General features: G+C 37.7%; 1 protein-coding gene across 1 annotated transcript in view; it reads left to right on the top strand.

Moving 5' to 3' along the window:
• The window catches only part of MARCHF1 (membrane associated ring-CH-type finger 1), a 90,315-nt gene that overhangs the window by 57,354 nt on the left and 9,370 nt on the right, over positions 1 to 23,591 (top strand). Inside the window, exon 5 of the mRNA XM_067297875.1 lies at positions 10,980 to 11,160. Coding sequence (XP_067153976.1) covers positions 10,980 to 11,160 — 181 coding nt within the window. The remainder of the gene's footprint in view (positions 1 to 10,979; positions 11,161 to 23,591) is intronic.

Raw genomic sequence — 23,591 nt, 5'->3', positions numbered from 1 at the left:
AGAACTGAAACAAGTATTTATTTTTTTAAAAACTGGTGTGCCAGAATTGACTCTCATCTATCAAGTGTAAATGAGGATCAGGCTTAGTTTCTTGATACGGTAACGGAAAACTTCTCGCTTTTTGCTGGGAAGAAATTTGCATGGAAATGTAAACAGAAGCAGAATGAGGAAGTTCACTGTACCGCAACACTCAGTTTCACAGTATACTTCAACCTAGTAACACACTGCAAAGATCCTAACTTTAAAACCAAAAAGATAATGTGCAAGCATTGTGCTTTTTCATAGCAGGAGATATAAGACTTTACTAATACTAGTGCTATACACTCCTTATTACATTTATCAGACAAGAATGGACGTTTCAGTTATCTGCCCACTCTCTGTCCTCACAATTTAAGATTCTTCAGAGCAAGGTCCACCTATGTTTGTACATCAGCTTGCACAATAAGGCCATGTCTCAGGCTCGGGACCACTTTGTCTTACAGAAATGCAAAGAGGCAGCAGTAATGGTAACTGTGTTTTATATTTTTGTAGCACTTGAAGTATGCCTACATGGTACCATGCAGAGATGTGCAGAGATAATTGAGCCTGATCTTCAGAGTTGTCTTAAATTTCAGAGCCACTAAGCCTACATATATACGTTGAATATTCAATGTAGTAGGCACACTGCATATAATAGGGCCATTTAATTATTATTAACTGAATATAAGCCACTCAAAAACTGAAGTAAGTTATTTCAGTATAGGGCTTAGCTGTACCGGGTTAAAAAAGAGAAATTAAAGTCAAAGTTTTGTAACTATCTCGTGTAGGTCAATCCTAACTGCTGCCTAAGTCCCCAGACTTAGTGAAAAGTAGACTCCAGTCTTTTCTCTGTCTTCTCAACCCATTCAATTTTACTGTGATTATTCAGGCATTGTTTGCAAGACTTGGAGCTTGACTGAGGGTAAAATTTTTGGACATACATGCAAACTTTTCAGCTAGGCTCCTGTTTAGTAGAGGAAATTTGACAACTTTGATAGGGATGTGTCCCTAGGCTTACTCTCAGTGGAGATGCTCTATGAATGACTAGAGTTAAACTCAATGCAGTTGATCATTTGGCATGTTGTGCAAAATTTGTCGAGAGTCATAACTGCACTTTTCTTCCTTTTCAGGGATAATGCTATATTTCTTGTTGTCATTGCTAGGCGTATCACAGCTGATGATAATACATTTAGGAAAACTGTTACAAAATCAAAAGCAAACCTGTTGCAATCTATCTATATCTCTTCTAATAAGTAGTTCAGGTGGTGGCAAACCACTTAAGGTTACCTAGTGTTTTCTAACATCCTATTTTTCATAGCTGAGGAGTTATCTTTCTTAATCCATTTGCAGACAGTTGAATAAAATGAAGAGATGTATTAGTTGTTACTACCAATTCAGTATAGACTGTAGTTTCTGTTGGTCAAGATAGGTCCATGCATTTAATTGACACGTGATCATTGTATCTTGTTTTCTTCAAGAGGTGTTTCTTCAAACTTTTCATCATAGGTAGTGGTTTCTTCTAGTTGATGTCACAAAACTGGCTGAGATGAATGACTCTCACCTAGATGGGATTGTGTGGAGACAGCAGAGGAACAGGGATCTAGAACCTCTCCTGGTGCCAGTTCTTTTATCTTTGTGTGTTTGGGTAGGCAGTTTTTGTGCTTTACTTCCTCATGAAATATTGGCAGTGAAACACATTTATATATACACATAAGGATATGAACTGTTTGCTGTACATGCATTTAGCTGCATGGGTGAGAATATGAGAGGACACATCCTGTTCTAATACAAGCAAATTACGGTCAATATATAATTCATCTAGTCTGACACAGGCATTTTGGATCACTTCAAGTGAGACGTTTCCCCTCTTTTGTCATTCTAAAATGATGAAACAATGGTATGACATCCATCATGATCTACTGTCTTTACAACCTCTTTCTTGAACCTCTCCCTCTTCTCTGGAGTCCATTAGAAGGCAAGGTTTCTGCTTCTCTAATTATGGACAACTACCTAAGTTTTGACAATGCTGAGTTGTTACGGCACCTAAACTTTTTTGAGATTCACAGAGTAGGCTTTATAAATCATGCAGTTGGATTCCCCCTTTTCCTAAGCTGCCCTATATCTGAGATTTTCCTCATATATACTTCATTCTGCAACCTGCCATGTCTCTGCATCCTTGAAGAGCAACCTCAGAAATATCTTTTTCTGGTCTGTACCACGGTAGTCTCCCTAAAGGGAAAAGTTATGTGTGGGACCTCATAAAGTGAATGGATTGTGAGAATTTAGTTCCATGTTTTTTTGCATAAGGAAAAAAAAAGTGTTAGTTGATATTACCACTAATAACTAATATATCATAAGTGCCTCATGCATTGACTCTGAATTAATGCTATGATATATTTATTTTTATTATTTATTATAGGACAACTGAAATATATTTTCTGTTTCACTAGTTATGTTTTTGGTCTTAAATATTTTGGTAGTACTGATCCAGTCATTTCAATGATAACACTGAACTGTAATTAGTTGAAGTGGAATTCATTACAGTGAAAGAAACCACTTGCATTTAAATAAGAGAGAGTTTCTCACTGTGATAAAATGCGTATCAGAAGCAGAATTTTGTTTTTTCTGAACTCCATGGATGGATCTATATATAGTCAGGTAAATGAAGGCTCTCATTTGAGGAGTAAATAGAAGAATGGGATGTGCCAGAATAATGGGAGAAGAATGGGGAGAGGTTAAGGATTTAACCCTCATTTGAAATATGCATGCTGAAACTGTGAAGCTGTATCCAGTAAATAAACTGCAGTGCAAAATATGTAGACCTGAAACACCATGCAGAGCCCTCCAAAACCACTAAGAACTACAGGGTGCTGAACTGCCAGCCTGTATAGTGTCAGGATGAAGATTGTTCTTGACTTGCTCCTCCCTGGGATGAGAGTGCCGTACTCGGGGTCTCAGGATGATACATCCCTTCATGAGGTACCAGAACTCTGAATGAGATGTCCTGCATGTTGGCTCCTCACCCCTTCCTTTTAAAGAACTGAGATTGCAGCTTACTTTCCTGTTTAAAGCCTTCTTTGTACAAAGTGACTTGTTTGATAGTGTCTCTCTCCTCCTGTAGATGATGGTCTAGTGGTTCATCACTCTTTGAAGCAGTATGAAATCCTGGTTAATTCTCTTCTGTGCCTGCCAGTTCAAAGCCCCATCTGTCACCTCTTTAGCCATCTGGTTATGCAGTCTCTTCTGGAAGCTATCCATGATTTGGAAGGATATAAGGAAACCCCGAAGAAGGCGGCCATGTCTTTGTTGTGGTTAGGGTCACTTGCTGAGGCGAAGTGACTCTGGGTTCTGGTTTTCTCTCTCAAAACCTGTTATTATTTTATCTAACATCTGCTTAATGCGAATAGGTGAAATGGCACCACTTTCTGCTAGAAAGTTTGGGTGAGAGGAAGTGCTTGGTTTTAAGGGTCCCATTATTAAACACTTAAAGCTTGCTTATATTCTATAGGGAGTTTAATTATTTAAAGCTTTGACTTTCACTAGAAGGGTGGGAGGAAATCTAAATTCATTTTTTAAGTTGTAGTCCTTAGTTCTTTAATCTTGTGTTTGGTGCAGTAAGTCTTGTCTGACACCTATTTTGAGTAGCACTGACAGTACATCTGGGGCAGGAATTACTCATAACTCTTTACATGGTTAGACATACTATTTATCACCTATAATGGAAGATTAATAGAAGGACAAGAAATGTGGATGAAATAAATGCTTTAGTGTGGTTTTGCTAATGTATTTTGTTCTTGGGTCTCTTATAAAATCTGATCACGTTTACAGAAATCAAGAGAGAGCTTTACCCAGACTGTTACGAAATTATACTGGTGTGGTGCAACATTCTGAAAATGTGTTTTTCTCTAGTCAGATAAAGGTAGCTGACTGTATAGCATAATGGAAGGGCAGGAGCGACAGGGCAGACATATACAAATTGATTACATTCAGTACGCAGAATTAATGTGCTTCATTCATGCTGTGTTTAAATGGAGAGGAACACCAATTTGTCATTTAGATTATTTTATGATTTAACAGTAGAAAAAATGGAAAACAAAATTAAAAAAACAAGCCTGCAAAATGGAAGCAAGAGAAACATAGCATGCTGTAGCTTGTTGCTGGCTGAACACACTTAGAAAATTTAACTGTTTTTTTCCAATGAATTATGCAGTAGCAGAGTTCGATTTTTTTTTTTTAATTAATGAGTTTATTATTTGCTGTGAGTTTTTCATAAACTGTTTGCTCTAACTTTAGGTTCTGTCTATCTGTGGTTCCTCACCAAACCGCTACAGAAACTGGCAGAAAGGCAGAACATCTTTTTTTGGACTAGAGAACAGTTTTCTGTAGATTATCAGACAATAACCAAAGCAGTTTGTGGATCCTCTTACAAACTTGTGGAATTGTTTCCTTTTGGTCCACTTAAAATAATCTAGGGGCTCACTGTAATTTGTGCTGGCTGCTAATCATCTTCACAGCCAAAACCAGAGCGAGTCACTCACTTGATGCAGGATTCGTCAGCTGTGCCCTGACTAAGCTCCCTTTAGTAACAGTGGGACGCAGCACTGGGATGTACCCACTGAATGTTCGTGAACAAGGTAAGAATTTGTCTTTGAATAATCGTTGTGAGTCCAGATTTACTTTCCAATAATGGGCAAGATTTTGCCTGCCTATTCAGTACTTTATCATTAAAAATAGTAATTTTTGGAATAGGTATTATCTTCCTTGAGCATATTTATACAGGGAAGATGTTTTCCCATTTTATTAGTTGTATCTATTAAGAGTTTGAAAGCCTTTCTATTCTACTGGTGTACTTCTATCCCCAAGAAAATGAGAGTATGGGTATTGGGCATCAGCCTTAGTTTATTGTTGTGCCGCAGATCACAGTGTGTAGAAAGTGTCAGTAAACATACAACAATCACAAGACAGTAGTTCCTCCTAATTTAATCAGCAAAGGGGTCTCCACAGGTGCTCTAGTTCAGATAATGAGCCTGCTTGAAGCAAATCTCGTGCACGCCTTTACTGTTACCATGTTCTGGTCCTCATTGAGGGTTGGTCTCAGGGTGCTCAAACTATACTCCCTTTGAGTGAAATTAGACTGAAAGATGTACTTGGGATCCAACTTCAAATCAGCATTAAGTCCACAGAACCAGTTCAAAGAGTAGACTTTGGACTGGTCCAAAGCAACTCCAAGCAAAATGCACACGATGTGGATATCAGGTTTTTAGCTGTTTTTCTCAACAGATTTGCTGCACTTACACTGCACTACTTGTTAATGTAGATTTAGCTGTATAGCACCCAGAAATATTAGAGGACAATACAGCTTTTGCACACACGATGTCATTTATAGCTATTAAACATCATCATACATCATCACTGGCAGTGTGCACATGCCCCCATATTGTCCAACACTCTTCCATTCTTGAAAGCCTCAGAGGCATTCCTCTGGGTTGTACAGATGTTAATGAAGACAAAATTTGGCCCGGTGCATTTGTAAGAAAGTGTGTAAGAACTATCTCCACTACCTTGCTGTAATTAAGCCTTTTGTCTGTAAGTAATGGCCAAAAATCCTGGAAAATTGTATTAGGTACTTTGTCTTTGTAAGTGCCAAATTGACACCACTTCTTTAACACAAAATCCACTGAAGGGGTTCCGATTGTGCAAAATAACTGCAAACTCTTTTCCACCTGCACTACTCCAATGTCGAGATTCTTAACGTAGCCTGAGGGGCAAGGATGGACATGCTGATTCATTCGTATCCTTGATCAGCTTCCTTTGACAAATAGTCATTTGTGGAAATCAGTTGTATAGATAATCTCATAGACAAGTGCGCATCAGCTGCATAAGGACAGGACGCGAAATTTCAAGATGCACATGAGACTTGTGAAATAAGTGCATTCTGTACTTCACTACAGCAGCACAGAAACTGGCCTATTTTCTTAGTTACAGAAGAGTAAAGTGGATTAGTGGAATGCAGGTTAGGATAACTGCTATTCTGCTAATAAGGGTAGAGTTTAGCAGCTGTTCTCTTGAAAGCAAAATTGGTACCTTGCATGAGAAGAAAAAAGCTACAAACCTGTTGCAATCTATCTCTTCTAATAAGTAGCTCAGATGGTGACAAACCACTTAAGGTTACCTAGTGTTTTTTAAGATCCTATTTTTGGTAGCTATGATTTTGCCAAACTAAACCACTGTAGGGAAAACTTGAAATTTTTCTATGTGAGCTCTTTGCTTAATACATTGTAATTGCCCATTAAAAGTGAGATTATGCAAGAACCACTGGTTTGTCTGTATGGAAAAAAAAAATCTTAATTTGATGAGAAGTAAGGGGAGGGAGAGTGCGACAGTCATCCAGGATATCTCTTGCAGCTTTGAGGAGAATCGGCCTAAATTCAATTAGTGTATGAATATCTACAAACTTGCTTTATACTTCCCTTTCTGCCTTTTAACATTTATAATAAACAGGATCGGGGAAACAAGGGAAAAAAATTTCATAGTCATGGAATTGAAGACAGTTTGATAATACCAAATTCTGTAGATGTCTAACTTTTGAGTGCTTTAGCAGCATCTCATAATTTTAATCTAACAAGAAATTTCTCATATATACACACACACACACACACATACATGTATGTGTATATAGTGTCAGCGTGCTCTTTGTGAAGGAGACAGTATATCCTAAATTACTAGCAACTTTACTTGCTTTTGCATAGTCATTATGGTGCAATGTTTAATATGTCATATACAGTTTCTTAATCACTACTTTATCAGTCAAGTTTTCAGCATCATTTGATTGTGCTCAAGGCACAATATTTTATCAACTAATATTCTAAACAAAAAGAAATACTGAAAATTAAAAAAAATTTTTTAGCAAACATACTTAGCTTTTAATTTCTATTTACATCTCTAAAAAAATTAAAAACTGTATTATTCTATGTTTCTGTTTGAGAATTGGGTTTTCTGTAGGGAACGTGCAAAATAAATCCGCAAATGTTTTTGTATAAATTATGCAAAATCTTTCGCAAAGACTAATTTTTTTTCAGTTTCTCATTTTTTATTATTTTTCCCCAAAGTGTTTTGTCATTTTGCTAATTTATTACATTATAAATGATGAAGGATTTTTGTCAGATATATGCACAGTGTTTGCATAAATTCCTCCATTTGGTACATCTGTGTGCTGAAGGTTGCAGAAATATTTCTGGGCTAGAGAAGTATGTAACTGTGTAATAAAACACTCATATAAAGCAGAAACATAGGCATAACAATGACTGTGCATTGTTACAGTATTATTTCATAAAATTTCATAGTGAGCTTCTTAAAGAAAAGATATCTATTCTGTAATCTCTGTGTGTAGGTGTATGTCTGTATAGACACACACGTACAGTTTATGTGTATCTGACTCAGAAGAGCGTCTAATACCTTATATATTCTCTGTTTTCTGGGGTACACATGATTCATAGAGCAAAAACTCCTTTGAAGCTTGGCCTAAGCGCAGTCATGGTTCTTATCTTTTCCCCTAGGCAATCAAGGTCCTGTTCGTATGCAGGGATCTTTAAAACAGTGAGCTGGCAAAATTGCAAAATATTTTTCTGCATGCCCAATCCATGATTATAAAGGGATTCGGTCTCATCCAGCGAACTGGTTTCCTTCTCTCCCCTCCTTTTCCAGAGAGTAAAAAGTATTGCACTGTAATAAAGCCCGTTTTTCTGCTGAAGGACTAGAAAGTTGAGAAAAGCTGAGTACATAACTTCTCTGAGTGTGTTTGAACAGCTGAAACTGCAGCTATTAACCATGATCAGTGCTGTTCTACAACTTGTAAATAAATCAGTATTGGTTTAGCAATTTTTTGTTTGTTTGTTTTACAGTGAAGAGTGATTTTTTTTTTCATTCAACTCATTTCAAATGCAGATGAGCAATTTTTCCTGAAAATTTTGCTCTCAGGATGAAATCAGTCCTGTAAAATGCCAATCTGATGGCTGAAACTTTTGAACAAATGCGATCATCTAAAAACAGGAGACTGGAACAGAAGTACTTTGCTGTCCATTTAGTTTAGATACAGTTCAGATAAGTCTGTGCTTTCTATTGCTACCTCAGTTCTGTTTGCACAACGCATTTTTCAAAAACATTTTGCACTTTATTTTCTGTAATTCATGTTAATGACTACATACATGATAGGTCAATCCAGCAGAGGGCAAAGATGGACAAAATTCTGGTTCAGTGCTCATGGCTAATCAAGATATTTACAGGTTATCTGGCCCAAATCTTTAAAAGATATTTAAGCCATTCGCCAACAGTCTATTGCAATGGATATTAGGCACTCAAATATCTTTAAAGACTGTGATTGTATGTTTAGGTAGCACCAGTTTCTTCTAAGCTGATTTCTTCTGAATAAACAAATTATAAAGAACTAGGGTGCACCAAAGAGTGTTTGAGCTAATGAAAACCATGCCTATAGTCATTTTGCCTGGATTTTAATTCCATTTCAAGTTTGATTTTATTCTCATTACATACTTCATGGTTAGAAAGCTAGAAGAGACCATTAGATTATTTAGTTGGAGCTTTCATATAATGTAGGTTCTTAATGTCACCCTGTTATTTATACATGGAGCCTGTAACTTCCGTACACCGAAAGCACAAATGGAATGTATAATTCGTATAATTTTTTTTGTAAAAGTATTTCTACTGGAGAATACTTTTATTCCTTTCAAATTTGCAATGTCACTTCATTTGAAGATCCCAGTGGACTCTTAGGCTTGTATTTTAGCTCTTAAAATAATGTAAAACAATTCTGACAGTAGTAGAAAAAAGACTCTTGGGTACCTAGCTTACTTGTCTAATTTCTAAATAGCTTAAATGCTAAAGCCTGTAAAATAAATTATATATAGCTTGGATTAAAATGAACAAAGACTACTAGTTTTCCTTTGGGGAACAACTTTAATTTAAAAAGAAAATGATGTTGTTTTTTATGTAACTCTCGTCTGGGAATGCATTTGTTGGAAAAAGAGCTGTTTATTCAGTGTTTTGAAAATGTAGTTCTACTTAAGGTCAGTAAGAAGTCAGCACACAGAAACTTTCCATATAAGAACTTAGCCACTGATGCATTTAGCTTGGCTGGGTTAGTGAAAGAAAGAATGTAAATGGAGTTCTTGTAAAATACGAATTTGTCACAAAAAATGTTTTTGTGCAAGATACAAGTTGTGGGGATTTCCTCCTCCCTCCCTTCCTCCCCCCTCCCCTGCCATGGGGTAGAAGAGGCTGTTTAGTCCACAGGCATCACTGAAGATGCTGAAAACTTGGCTTTCATGCCGGAGGTTTCCTGAGCTTCCTGAGCCTTTTGGTGACTTTTTTGTCTCTGGCTGTGTGTCTGGCAAAGCAGCTTTGCTCTGCTTTCCCAATATTGTAGTTTCATTTTCTCATGGCTCTAGGCTGTACCATGGGAGAATAGTAAAGCTGCTGGGTTTGGTCCATGTTTTTCATTCAGGCTTTCAAATTTCCTGCTTCTCCTCCTCCTGCTCGTAGACTAGGCAGCGTCTGTGCTGTGCTGTAGCCAACCGTATACCGGGTGTCTCTGCCAGGCTGCCCTGTACCTTGTGCCGTGCTCCCCTGCTACGAAGAATGTCACAAGTCTTCCCTAACGGGGCTGGTAGCAGGACCTACCTCATGGCAGGGCCATCCCTGGCCCTTTTCCTACCCCCAGAGCTGTGTGGCCGCAGTTGTCTGCGTAAAGGGAGAGTTATTCCTTCGACTTGTGCAGGCTCTTCTGCAGGCACCTAACCGAGCAGGCCTTTCGTACGGGCTGACTTTCTAAACTGAAGTTTCATTTGCGTGACACAAGGATCGACCGTTGTTATTACTTCTCTATTTTGAAGTGACACATCTCAGGCTTCAGCTTAGTTTCCCCCTTACTTGCCAATTGGACTCTTAGAAGGTGAATTAAGAGCTGGGTTTTTGTTGTGTTTTTTTCTAGGGTGGCGGTGGGAGGGGGGTTACTCTTCATTGAGGTGAACCTTCCTTCACTTCAGCTGTTTGGATAAACAATCTGCTTGCCATAGGACTTTCTTTGCTGTTATAGGCTCCTGCCAATAAAGCTGTCATTGGTTTTGACGACTGCTTTCCTGATGTGCTCAGGAGTTTGTTTGGAGCTGAGCAAGATCACCAAGACATTTGGACACAGGTCACAGGAAAAGCGATCACCTTGTGATATTAGGACACTGATGATTTTAAGCAAAACTGCAAAACCGCAGTGTGAAAAGCTCTGTATCCCATTACGAGGCAACAACCGCTCTGGGACCAACCTCTATTTTAGGGTCTACTTACAGCTGTAGTTTTTGTCTTCCCAGATAATGCAGCTATCTGCTTCAAGGGACAGTGAAGACTGAAAAAGAGGAAGGACCATGACTTTTTAACTCCTGCCTCCCAAGAAGTGTGTGCATGTGTGTGTACGCTATGCTAAACACGTTATTCTAGAATACTCAAATCTTTAACCATATAACTCCAAAGAGGTATCTTAGGAGGGTTTTGTACTTTTCATACTGGATATTTTCAGTTTGGGATTACATTCTGCTAACTTTGAGTATTTTAGCGAAATTACTTACAGACCAATAACTATTCAACCCTAGCTATATAGAAGATCACAGATTTGTGTCTTAAAGGTTTTGCCTTGCATAAAAGGGAAAACCAGTATTATTTCTATCGATTCACCTTCAGCCTGCATAGCAAATTCAAAGAGAAATAACAAACTGAAGAGAAATTAGGAAGCAGCAGAAAGGAACAAGCAATTATGTTCCTGCTCCTTAATCTAAAAGGTTGTATGCTTTGACTCTTATGAATATCAAATCTGAAAATGAAGCAGTGTAAATAAACCAGAGCCTTTGCATTGCTCCTTGGCAAGTTCCCTTACTAGCTATTGCTGTCCTTCCTGTCAGGATCTGTCACTGTGAGGGAGATGATGAAAGTCCCCTCATCACACCGTGTCGCTGCACAGGGACCCTACGCTTTGTTCACCAGGCCTGCCTGCACCAGTGGATTAAGAGCTCCGACACACGCTGTTGTGAACTCTGCAAGTACGACTTTATAATGGAGACCAAACTCAAACCTCTTCGGAAGGTATGGTACTGTTGAATTTAATTATACTGAAGTGTCAAATGGATAGAATGGCTGCACAAACCACTAGCATTTTTAAAGAAACATTTACATATCCAAAATGGCTTTTTATTTTCTATTGCTAAATCAGTCCCAATGATTTTATTTCTACATTTCAAGTTAATTGATTTACAGCAGCAGAGGATTTGGACCAAAGACTCTTCCTCTTTCAGCACACATGCAATATAATTGCAGAAATAACAGTTTTTCATATTTAGAACTTTTATCTTCTCCTTTTTGCTAGTGTCTGATTCACTTATTTTTAAGCCAGAAGGAGATCTTACTTATTACATTTTGCTCCTGGATAAGACAGGCCAGTGCACATAGCAGTTCTTACACTGAGCCCAGGTTGAGACTGATGCTTATACCAATGTGGAGATGGCAACTCTGAAGTAACACAATCAGTTTAGCTGCATCTGTTCTAACTGTGACACTTATGGGCAAATTAATCATTCGTATATTAAGGTAAGTTAATGGAATCTAAACTGCAGGGTGACCTAGCATCCTGAAAGTCAAATATATGTTATCTGTGCTCAACTATTTTCCAGAATAAATCAATTTAATGGTACATGGCTTGTCAGTATAGGGAAGATGAAGAATTTGTTAAATGTGGGTTTTGTTTTCTTCAGAGTGAATAATTTCTTCTGTAATTTTTCTCTAAAAAAATCCTCATCCTGTTCAGATTTTTTTGCATCTTTTAAGTTTGAACCAATCTAGAACATGGCAAGTTTTGATTTAAAATAAATTTCAATATGAGATCTCTTGAAAAGCACGTAGAAACTATCAACTTATAACTAGTATATTTATTTCCTATGCACATGCATTATGTAGTGTTTTGATAGCAAAAGGCATTTTGTTTTTGTCAGCCTTGCACAGGTAGCAGCTCAGAGAAAGGAGAGCAAATGGCACTCCTCATTTCTTATCCAGAGAAATTGTTTAGTAAGTCTCTGGTGATAAACTGCTGTTGAAGAGAATTGGGATTGATTTGACATGCAAAGCCTATGACGGGAAAGGACACAGTCTCGGGTCCCAGGTAGATCTTGTCAGACTGGCAATTGAAATAGATGTAAATAAAAAACTGATGACTAAAAACTTAGTTATATTGACTCTGTTTTTAATAATTGCAGATAAATTTTAACTAATGTGCCCGGAAGGAGATAATTGTATAAAACCTCCTGCCTGTAGCATATCTTTTAATTTTTTCTGTATACACGTTTTCGTTTTCAACACAAATTGTCTTAACCTTCCACCTAACAAATACACAAATTTTCCCCAAGAGAATACACAGATATCAGTATTTGAACAGAAGCCTTATCCTGACTGTGTTAGATTATAGATTGTCTTTAAAAACATAGAAATAAAAATTTATAGCATACAGGGGAAAAGGAATGAAAAATGTACATAACTCTTCATAGCAGCAGTAGTTACTTTTAATTGTGCCCCCCCCCCCTTTTTTTGAAAGAAATGAATGCAATACTGGCTGACTTAAGAGTTGCAATGTAATTCTTGCAAGCTGTTCATTTCTTCATTGAATGATTAATACCTTATTAATCCGTTTAGCCACATCTTGTATCATTGGTTCTCAGGTACAATTCTGATTTCAGACACACCAAGGATGAGCCTTTTCTTTCAGAAAGGGTATTTTAGTTTCTGCTCAAAGTTTTAGATTCTGCTCAAAGTAGTACTCAACAGTACTCTCTGAGAGTACTCTCAACTCTCTGACAGTAAAATGCTGGCTACATTCTCCCCTTCAAATGCCTTGCTAACTAATATTTGTCTGTATAAAATGGGCCCAGCATCTAATTACAGATCCTGTCTTATAATTTGCACCCATTTCAGAAACCAAAATCTGGAAACGTTTTTTCAAATAATTTTAAGACACTCTTGAAATCAGATATCTTATTTGTGTTTATCGTTTTCAACTATGACATCCTTCATGTGTAATGTTAAACTAAATGTATCATTCCTACTATGTGTATGCAGTATCATCTTCTTTTATCACAAATTTATGGAAGACTATACCGTTAGGAGAAGGTGTTTTGTTAACGAAGCGTTTTGAGAGCTGTTACAAAGACAAGGTAAGGGAGGAAAGAGTGATCATAAAGAGATGTAAGTACAGCTGTCTGGTGACTTTCCAACTAAACAGCTTTATGAAAAGCATTAAAAGTGCTGGTTTGTTAAAACCTACATATTTTGCAAAAACGGAAAGTTCCAATGGAATGCTATCCGTTTGCTTACTGGTTCTTTATGCAAGTTTTTACAGAGCCTGGAAGCCTGAAATCTCAGCTCTGGGGCATTCCCTAAGAGTTTAGGTTTTCTGAAGACTGCATAAAGAGTGGTTACCAGAGACCAAAGTGCTGCAGGCCTGGGCAGCTCACAAAGCTGAAGCTCTCCACAACCCTTTCCCCTTGTTGCAGGATCTGCAAATCATTACAGTCACTCACAGGATTTCCAGACTTTCTTGGGGGCCTTAGATTTGGTAAGGCTTGGCTATGTGCTAGACCCTGAGAGTCTTGACTGTCCAGCACTAAATCCAGCTCTGCATTAGTGAGTTAAAAATTCCTAAATCTCCTAAGCAGGGAAGATGAGGAATTCTCTGGTGTTAGTGACAGGAACATTATGGGCGGCGGCAGCTAGCGTCTAAAACTGATGCAGTTCTTGTCAGCTTTTCATTTGCCTTATACTAAGTGGAAACGGAAAAAATGCACTAATTTCAGTCATAAACTTTTGGCAATCCTGAAAAAATGATTTAATTTCAGTGTTTCCTAAACAAAAGACCACAGATTTATTTCCAACAGAAGCCTACAAACTTAGTTCCATAAGGACCTGTGTTTTTTAATATAACCAGGAACTAATTTCCCCTACAATGAAAATTTTTGGCAAGCTCCAACAAAAGATGCTGTTTCCATGATCGTCAGACCTGGATTTGAAGTGGGATTCTGCAAGTGAAAGGGTCCCATCTCTTGGCCAGCTTTGATTTTTACTCCCTGCCGTATTTATGATGTGAGATTGTAGAGTCTGGTTCTTGCCAATACAGTGCATTGTTATAATCCATTTCATCATAACACCTTTGTAGCAGTCTAACTGCTGGTCTCCTTAAGGGGAAAATTACAGACCACAGAGCTTAATTGCAGGTATCTATACTCTTGTTTTTCCGGTATCACAAAAGCAGGATTTAACTATAAAACAACACTGTTTTAAATCGACTGGTGAATTATCTTGATGCATGCTTCAGCCTTTCATGCACCCTCAATATTTCCTAACCCCTTCTATCAGAGTCTAAAGTTGTATAACAAAATCGTGCTTGGATTTTGTGCCCTACAGCTGTTAGCACCATAACTGACAATGGGCAGCATACCTCTATTAAAAGTAATAGCCTCATGTCAGTATGCACCAGTTACTTAATTTCAGAATCCCTGAAAGCACCGACATCCAATAAACCTTAATCATTTCAGTGAATCTTTGCACGAAATAATCTTTTTAAGTGATGATCAACAGGCACTGCAAGTGTTTTGTATATTTGAACAGGTTTAATTACTTGGCTAAATTTGAATTTAGTGATTAAATATTAAGCTCTTCAGTTTGAAATACTGGATGTATTGTCTAATGTGTCTATTTTATTTCTCCTGGTCTCCATTATGTCTATTTATGCTTATAAAAGAAAATGGTTATATTCGTAGCTTTACCTTTCAGCATTTGCAATGCATAATGCAGAATTTCTTGTTTAGAGAGTGACTTTATTTAGCAGGCAGGGAATTAGAAGGTGACAATAAGCTTGTGCCAGTTTCCTGTTCAGCTCTAGCAGGTAAAAACTGCACCCTGAGCAAAGCAGTTCTTCTTTCAAAAGAATGGAATCCTGATAAAGCGGCACCTGCATTTCATATCTCTTGAATCTAGTATTTGACAAGGAACTGAATCAAAATATTGTGAGTATAAAATGGATGAACATGTCAAATTAAAAGGTGCTTAAAAGGAGGAGATACCTTCAAATGGAGATTTCTCCACAGTGTCTCACTATACTTCAAATACTTTTCATATTTAAATTTTGCTGTCTGTTTAAGACTTCTGGTATCTCATGAGATATTTTGCCTTGATATATTATCCCAACAGATTATTCTGTGTTGTCAGATATGTCTGTTTTCTCTCCTGATTTTGTTTTACCTTTGAAATTGTTTCTAATTGATGTTTTATTTATGAGGCATAAGCAATATTGCACATTGTTACCATGTAGTTACTCTTCATCATTAAGAATGAACAAATCATTTTTTTATTTAGGGAAGCATTATGTACCAATTCAGGAGGCTTTTTTTGGGGGGGGGAGGGGGGGAGGGGGTTGAAAGGTATCTGTTTCTGTTATATTAAACAGAAGGAAACCCAGTCTATAAATACTGATAATCAAAGAAACCTGATCTTGTTTATTGTGAATGTGTACTTATATCTTCTAAGTGTTTATTACTCTTGTGTTCTGTATTTGTTTATATACTGATAAATAACACATCAAAATCTGATATAGGGTTCATCTCTTTGCGCTAGTGCATTTTACACCCTTGAACTCTTTGGGACTTCTTAGATACCCGTCTGCTGTCATTAGAGGAGGAGGAAGGAATACTCTCTCTCAACTTGGTATCATTTATTTTATAAATAACTAGCTTGTAATAAGTGAGATAAAGTGTCCATGCCAGCTCTAACTCCAATACAGGATTTGCAATATAAAGTCCATGTTGGAGATAGTATGGTTCCCTACTGCCCAGAGTAGGGTATTTAAGTCCTGGAGAGAAGTTATAGAACAGACTAACTCAAATGTCACGCTCTCCAAAGGAAGCTAAACCCTGTTTAATCCTTTCAGTGCCTGATGTGGCTGGATTAGTTTGTTTAGGGGAGATTTCAACTGTTTGGTATGACATTGATTTACATATTGAATTGAAAGCAAATATTTTAATATAATAGGTTAAAGATATTCTGTTGCAACAAGACCATCAGATCAGGAGAAGGGGTTGTGTTTAAGAATTAGGGTTTGAGCCCCAGGCAACTTTTGGAAGAGGGTAAAGCCCAGCTCTAAGGCACCCTTTATCTCGAGAAATCAATAATCCCACAAGCTCCTAAAAAATGTTGGGGGGAAAATTAATCACCTATGGAAACAGAAAAAAAAAAAAAACAAAAACCAAACCAAACCAAAACACCCCGCCCAGAATGCTACTTGGAGAGCTGATAGCCAAAAGAGAAGTCTAAAGCGAGTATTTTAAGTCCCATTTCTCTCCCAGATTTAAGGCTTCACTGTGTACTGCAGGGACGTATCTGCTTCTGCTCCCTCTATTTGAGTTAGAGCTGCATAGGTTGCCTTTTTTACAATACAGCTGTCACTTGCACTACTCTTAATCCAGCTGTTAGAGCTCTTAGCTAGTGTGTGAGAGACCCAGATTCAGCTCCCTTTTCTAAGTGGTCAGTGAAATCCTATGCAAAGAGTAAATCTTGAAGAAATATGACTGCCTGGAGGAATTAGTTCAGGACTGGATCTTTGTGGATAAATCTTCATTATTTGATAAAATTTGTTACTATACATGATAGATTCAGTGAGGGCAAAAGATGTTAAGGGTGTTGATTTATTTTTGTTTAAATGCCAGCTGCACTTGGATAATTTGTATTACACTCCTATTTAAGTATATAGTGTTGACTGCTGAAAGTGATATTCCCTGCAGAGACATCTTTGTGAAATCCTGCTATGAAATCAAAAGTAGTCTCCATTAGAAACCACTCCTCCCAACAGAGTAGGCTGTCAGAGCCAGAAGTGACCTGCAGAATCTCCTAGGGGGAAAAAAAAAACCTTTGAGCTGTCATTACTGTATTGCTTGCTGTTTACTTCATATTGCCCTGTGCTGTGAAGTATGAACCACCTGGCTTTTTCATCCCTTTTATAATAAGACTCATGATAAGAAGTGATAGCTAATATTGCATAGGTCAGGTAACATTGACTTGCTGTGGGATTAGTTCTCTTAACCCAATTTGGTGACTACCTTTCAGTCCTTAACACACAGAAAACCCTACGTTTCCTTTTGATTGCTGGTGCATCTACACAGCGTTGTCAAGGCAACCTGCTCCAGTGTTTCTTTCTTAGAGCAAACTGCATCTCAAAACATTGCTAGCCTCAAATCATTTCTTCTAAGATGGGAGGTCAGATACTTCACCAGTATGCACAAAGGCACAAAGCTATTACTTTCTTATTGGCTATTCTGTCTTTATGGTGAATAACTTTGTGCTCAAGGGAGAATGTGTATATTAAAGCTTTTAAAGTTAAAATAATTCTATAGCATTTATATCCTATTGTGATGCCTCAAGGATGCAAGGGACTACTTTGTTCAGACAGTTGTATTTCTAATGTTTGAGAGATAGTAATAGAGCATTACTGTTAATTTATATGTAAATAGATCATGCTGCAGTTTGCAGAGTAAGGCTGTCTTGCATTTTGTGCCATAACCAGAATAATAGATTACACATTTTTCATAATGGTAGAATTTGGGTTAGCTTTCTGTCTCCGTATTGCTTTCTCTTCCATTCAGCACAGCTTTTTCTCACAAAGCTGTTCCAATTTAGATGGATTTCTGACTAGAGATGCTGACCTCTTGTGTCTCATACCTTGAAACAGTCATAAGATACCCTTGGGCTTGCAAAAAGACATCTTACTATGACATTTTGCTGAGACCTCAACATATGCAGCATCCTTCCTGGAGGGGGAACAGGATGCTTTTGTTGTTGTTTGTCATCTTTGAACTTTTTTTTTTTAAAGAAACAAAACAATCTTGTTAGAGAAAATGAAATGGAAACTGTTTCCTCTTCTAATTAGCTGCTAGTAACCAAATTTTCTACTTCTGCTGGGCAGTAACATTTACAAAGATAAAGGGAATTCAGGAGATTGTCCAGCTTAAGATATTAGTGATGTTGTCCACTATTGTGCAGAAACAGGAACATGAGCTCTGTCAGGTACAAATCCTTTTCGGCTTCCTGAAATCGTCGGAGAGCACCTGCAGCACTTGGGCATTCGCAGTGGAAACCAATGCAGTTCACAGGTCGCTGAAATGAACAGTTTTGTTCCGAGCTGTTTTACAGATGCAACTTGCATTTTCAGCAAAAATTGCATGTCCATTTTACTTAGAGGACAGTTTACTACCCCATCGTGCAGCTCATCAGCCTCTTGGTATTTTTTTAACTAAATGAGTTTTCGTTTTCGTGTTTTTTTTTTTTTTTTTTTTTTCGGTCATTTCAGTGTTCCATTTTATAGCTCGGCCTCACAAACAGTTGTAACTGAGCAGCTGGTCAGCTGAACCTTTGAAATTAATGAACAGAATCCCTCGATACTGACTTTACCACTAAAGAAAATGCAAATGGAATGACATCCTGACACAAAATGTATACTTCTTAAATTTTACATCACTAGCTATGAGAATCAACCTAAACATTGACCTAAACCATTCATTACTGTTCATGGACTTTTGTAAAAATGCCATTTTTTACTGTTTAATTTTGAAGCTAAGGATTTTACCGATTCTAATAGGAGTGGGCTGCTGTTCATCATCTGATTGACTAATCGGTAATGCATCTATTAACCTCTCACATAACTAATACATACAATTTTACAGTGTTTATTTACATCAAATTTATTTTATGCGAGGACTACTGATGTGCGTATGATATGAACTGAGTTTTAGTTCACAAGCTGATGCTTGCTTATTGGTGGGATGCATGCAAAAAATGGCTTCTCTTGGAGCATGGCAATGGTACATATGGTACTTGATCTAAATTATGATCAAAGGGGATAATTGTCATAATTTATTCCCTATATTTTATGATTTTTAGTGTTGATTTAATTTTCTTCCTGCAGCATTTTATTCAAATCACTTTGAAAAAAGAGCCTTTTTCTCCAAGAATTTAAAATCTTACTTTATTCATCTGCTGCAATTTGTATGTGACAGAAGTGGAATGTGTGGCATTTGGTGGCGGTCTTTCAGAATGAACAGCCTCCCTCAGCTCTTCACCAGAGCACTAGGCTGTAGTTTTGTGTTAATTAATGTAGCTTTTCCTCAGCACAAATTTTCTATATTGCATTTTTATTTAATTGGATCAAAAGAGTCTCTCTTCTGGGAAAACTAAAAGACAGAGACAGTAACGGTAGCTATTCATTGGGAAATCAGCAGTAGTCTTGCTAAAGTCACATTTATTGATAATGAACCACATCAGCTCCTTTTTTTTGGGAGTGTGGTAGATCAGACGTGTGTGTGCGGTGCATATGTAGTTGCAAAGGGATGTCTAGATGTGGTTAAACTAAAATATATCTAAAAATACCCAGTATTGGTATACAAGGACATTTAAACCAAGTCTTTGTAACAATTCAGACTGATTTGGTTAAGGGAAGCTCAGAAGTTGAGTTATATCTTCCAGACAGTGCAGGTCAGTTTCTCTTAAAACTCTAGGAAGAAAATAATGACCATATAAAAAGTTACTGTTCAAGATCACTTGTACTATTAATTTAATGGGTATAGAGGGGAAAAAAAAGAACCAGTAGATCATTTTTGAGATATATATATATGTGTGTGTGTGTGTGTGTGTGTGAAGGATATAAAATGAGCTGAAAAGACAGGCAAGATGTTCTAGAAGCTCATCCAACGCTACGAAATGGCTACTCTTCATTCAGTGACATTTGAATATGGTTGCCTTCCATTTCACATGCAGCTGTACTCCTTTTCTCACAAGATTCGCTACCATGTCAACTGCCCTTTGTACCCTTCCTTCCTCTGCATACTGCTGTAGTTCTCTCCATTGCTGTTACGACGTGATGATGAAGGCCCTTGAAGTGTAGAGATGGTAATACAAGTTTCTTTAGGCCAGATTACGTGGTAAGTTTGACAGATAAATGTCTTTAGGTTTTTATTCTGTAAGGTACAAATGAGAACTCTGAGGAATTTTACATATTGGAAAGAGTGAATTTCTAATGTATCGAACAGTAGAAATGGGAGAAGCAAGCAATGTGAGAACAAAAAACAACAAAGCACCTTTAGGACATGGCCGTAATGAGAGCTTTCATGCTTGCACTCATCTAAGAGAAGGCAAATTTAGGTGAAGATGTTTTTTAGGTGTAAAGTGAATTAACTAATTTTGTATGGCAACTTCTGAAGAGGACTTTGTACATCCTTTATAACTACAGCAAAATAAACAGAAAGTGTATTTGTTGATTTATCTTTCCAAGTGTCACCAGTTTTGTTTCATCAGCTCTAATTTTGAAATGCCTGCTTCTCAGCAGGCCAGACAATTAGATATTTAGGGAATTAAGCAGTGTAATGAATGCAGAAGAGAAGGTGGTTCAGGTAAAGACTCTCTAACAAAGCTGTGGTCATCTATTATAGCTATATCTTAGGTGCCTAAGGGAACATAATGAAGATGCAGTTCTTTAGAGAAATTTCACTCTTCATTAGACAAGACAGAAGAAAGTAGAGGCATACAATACGGTGTAATGGGATGGTGACCTCCATCATATCGCTATCCACTGCTCTCATTTCTCCTTTTCCTGTTTCTCCCCATGCTAGCCCAACTTTCTGTCCACATCCATAACACCATTTAAGACCAAAATACACTCAGATGTGCAAAGGGAGCGCTTGCTACTTGTGAATCAAAGACAGAGACTGGCACAGACCGTTGAGAGATGATATGTTGTAACTGCTGTAGCAGATACTGTTGAGAGATGGTATTTTATGATTGCCGTGGTGGAGGAAGGACTTGTGGCTGCTTTGACCCAGGCACAATCTATCTCAAATCCAGCACTGAACATCTGTCACAGCTGCTCTTGTATTGCCCATAGAGGGCAAACCACAAAATGCAGCAATCCCACCTGCTTTGGTGGGAAAATGAAATCTCAGCATAACTGTTCTTGCAGCAAAATTATGATCTGCACTTTGTGGCATTGCAATTAGGTTGATTTTTTTTTTTTGGTCCAAGTTTATGTTCTTAGAGACCTGGACTATTATTTTAAGGCATTTTCTACTGAGTGTCTTTGGAGGAAAATGTCATACCTTCAATTGGGTATGCTGCTATTTTGGAGGCACAGAGTAGACAGAGGAGGAAGGAAACTTGACTAGCTGCGAAGAGAAGAAAAGTGACATACAGAACAGAGGTATTCAGTATAGCGAATGACTGTAGAAACACTGTCGAGAGAGCAGGTAACTGCAGCAGCTGAGTCTGTGGTTGACTAACTGTGATTCAAGTTTGTGGAGAGGCAGATTCTACCCGCTTTGTCCTTGCTTCTTGATGAGTTTCCCACAAACGGCATGTTTTCTGATTTTTGAGTATCCCTGGGCACCCAAAGTGAATCTCCTCTAGATGCATGTCTTGTCTTTCTGTTTTTAGTCCCAGACATTCCCCACAGTTTCTCCAGACATTTCATTAAGGTAATAGTTCACTCCTGATCAGTGGTTTAATGTTTCATTTGCAGTTCTTGCAGTTTTTATCAGGATTATCTTTTTAGATAAGGATATCATAGTAGCTGAAACCTACCATGCTAGGAGCTAATGATCCTTTTTCTGAAAAGCTTACACAAAAGACAAAAAAAAAAAAAAAGGTATTTACAAAAGAGAGGATTGTGATAGTGCCAAAGACTGATCACGTAGACCTCTATTGAACAGAAAATTGATTAATGTGGTAGGGGCATTTAGAGAGGATTCCTGGAAAGTAAAAGCTTTGTAGAGTACTTTTGCGTTCTATATTTTGTGGTAAAATAATTTCTAGCAGATGGGAGCTATGAAGAAGCTTCCAATATGGAGAGATTAGGCTATAATTACTTGCCATGGGGGTTCTTGTACTTTTCTCTGAAGCATCTGTCGTTGGCCTCTGTCCGAGACATAACATTGGATGGCAGGGACATGAGGTCTGGCAATTCCTGTGTTTCTGAAGTGTAGCATTATTGCATTTAGATCTGTGTTGGAATTAGGATGCAGGTACTGAAGTTCTTGTAGTTGGTAAATGACACATATTCTCAGTAGTACTTCCAGACTGCAAAAACAGTCATTTTAGAAATTATGTGCTCAGATTGCTTAATACCCTCATTTTGCACTTTTTAAGGGTTTCCTAATTGATGACATACACAGTTTAAAATTCCATAAGTTTTTGAAGAGTACATATTGATTGTATCACTCAAGTCCAGCTCTTTTAACTGTCATTTCAAAAAGAAATATAGAGGTGTGTTTATTTTTATAAAAATGAATTATTCTCTTCAGATTATAATTTTGAGGTGTTTACCAAAAAGAAATGTTTCATTATGTAGTTGTTGTAATACTCTAGGCATGCATATCACATGCATACAAGTGCATTAAGTGTGTTTATTTTTAGAATTGTACCCACATAATTTATGGTTCAGTTTTAAACTTCTTAAGTGGGTGTTTTGAATACACCACAGAGATCAATTTGAATTCCAACAAGGTTTGTTTTGTGTCATATAAGGAGATTTAATCTAAAGAGAAATTTCATTTAAACTTCACTCAGGTCTGCTAGAGAAGGATTTGTACCAGTTGATCTAATCAGCTGGTTGGATTGAGGTAAGGTTGTGATATGGCTGCAGTGATACACCGTACAACATGTTTGTTTGTTTCTCATTTTATTTTTGTGTTCAGTGGCTAACACGACAGGGGTCTAATTCTGGTCTTCCAGTCTTGATGCTTACAAGAGTTTCCTCTGGGATGTATCTTTTGACAAAAGACAATCACAGATGTATTTTCTGTGGTTTATCGAACCAGCTCAGTTCTTCCTGCTGCTCTGGATGTTCAGGGGGAAAAGAGCAAGGAGGAGATGTTGCCGTGGCCCAGTCCTCTCTCCCTTTAGCCAGGGGGACTGGCGCGTTCTGGGCAATTGAAAGAGGAGCACTTCTCCTCGCAGAACAGGATGCAGTGAGACATGCTTTGTCCTCCTTTAAGATGCAGTTCCTCTGGTATAGACTGTAACCAAATATTGTTTAGATGGCACAGTGTGGCCCAAAATGCTTTTACTTAAATTACAAGGATTGAAGTCTCTTCTCTGATCAACACTTCAAATCTACATATGACTATTTTGCTCTCTGGACATGTATGTCTTTTATTACTATTATTTCTTCCTTCTCCCCCCACTGCACAAATTCCATTCCTGCAAACTACGGTTGCAGCTGCTTTCCTCCAGCTGGTAGGTTGATAGTAGTGAGCAGTTTACTGTGGAGCTGTAGCCAATTAGTACTGCAACAAGTGACCAAAAAACCCTCCCCCAAACCACAGAAAATAAACTCTGAGCTACGTGCTGAGACTACTGAAATGTCTTGAACGCTCAGCTCGCTTCATCGTACACTGTTCTGGTTCTTAAAAACTTTCTTCAGAAGTCCTGGCTAGATCCTT

The sequence above is a fragment of the Apteryx mantelli genome, chromosome 5, assembly GCF_036417845.1.
Source record: "Apteryx mantelli isolate bAptMan1 chromosome 5, bAptMan1.hap1, whole genome shotgun sequence".
In the NCBI taxonomy this organism is placed as follows: Eukaryota; Metazoa; Chordata; class Aves; order Apterygiformes; family Apterygidae; genus Apteryx; species Apteryx mantelli.
Note: the sequence above shows the minus strand (reverse complement) of the source record. Positions and strands in the feature narration are given on the sequence as shown.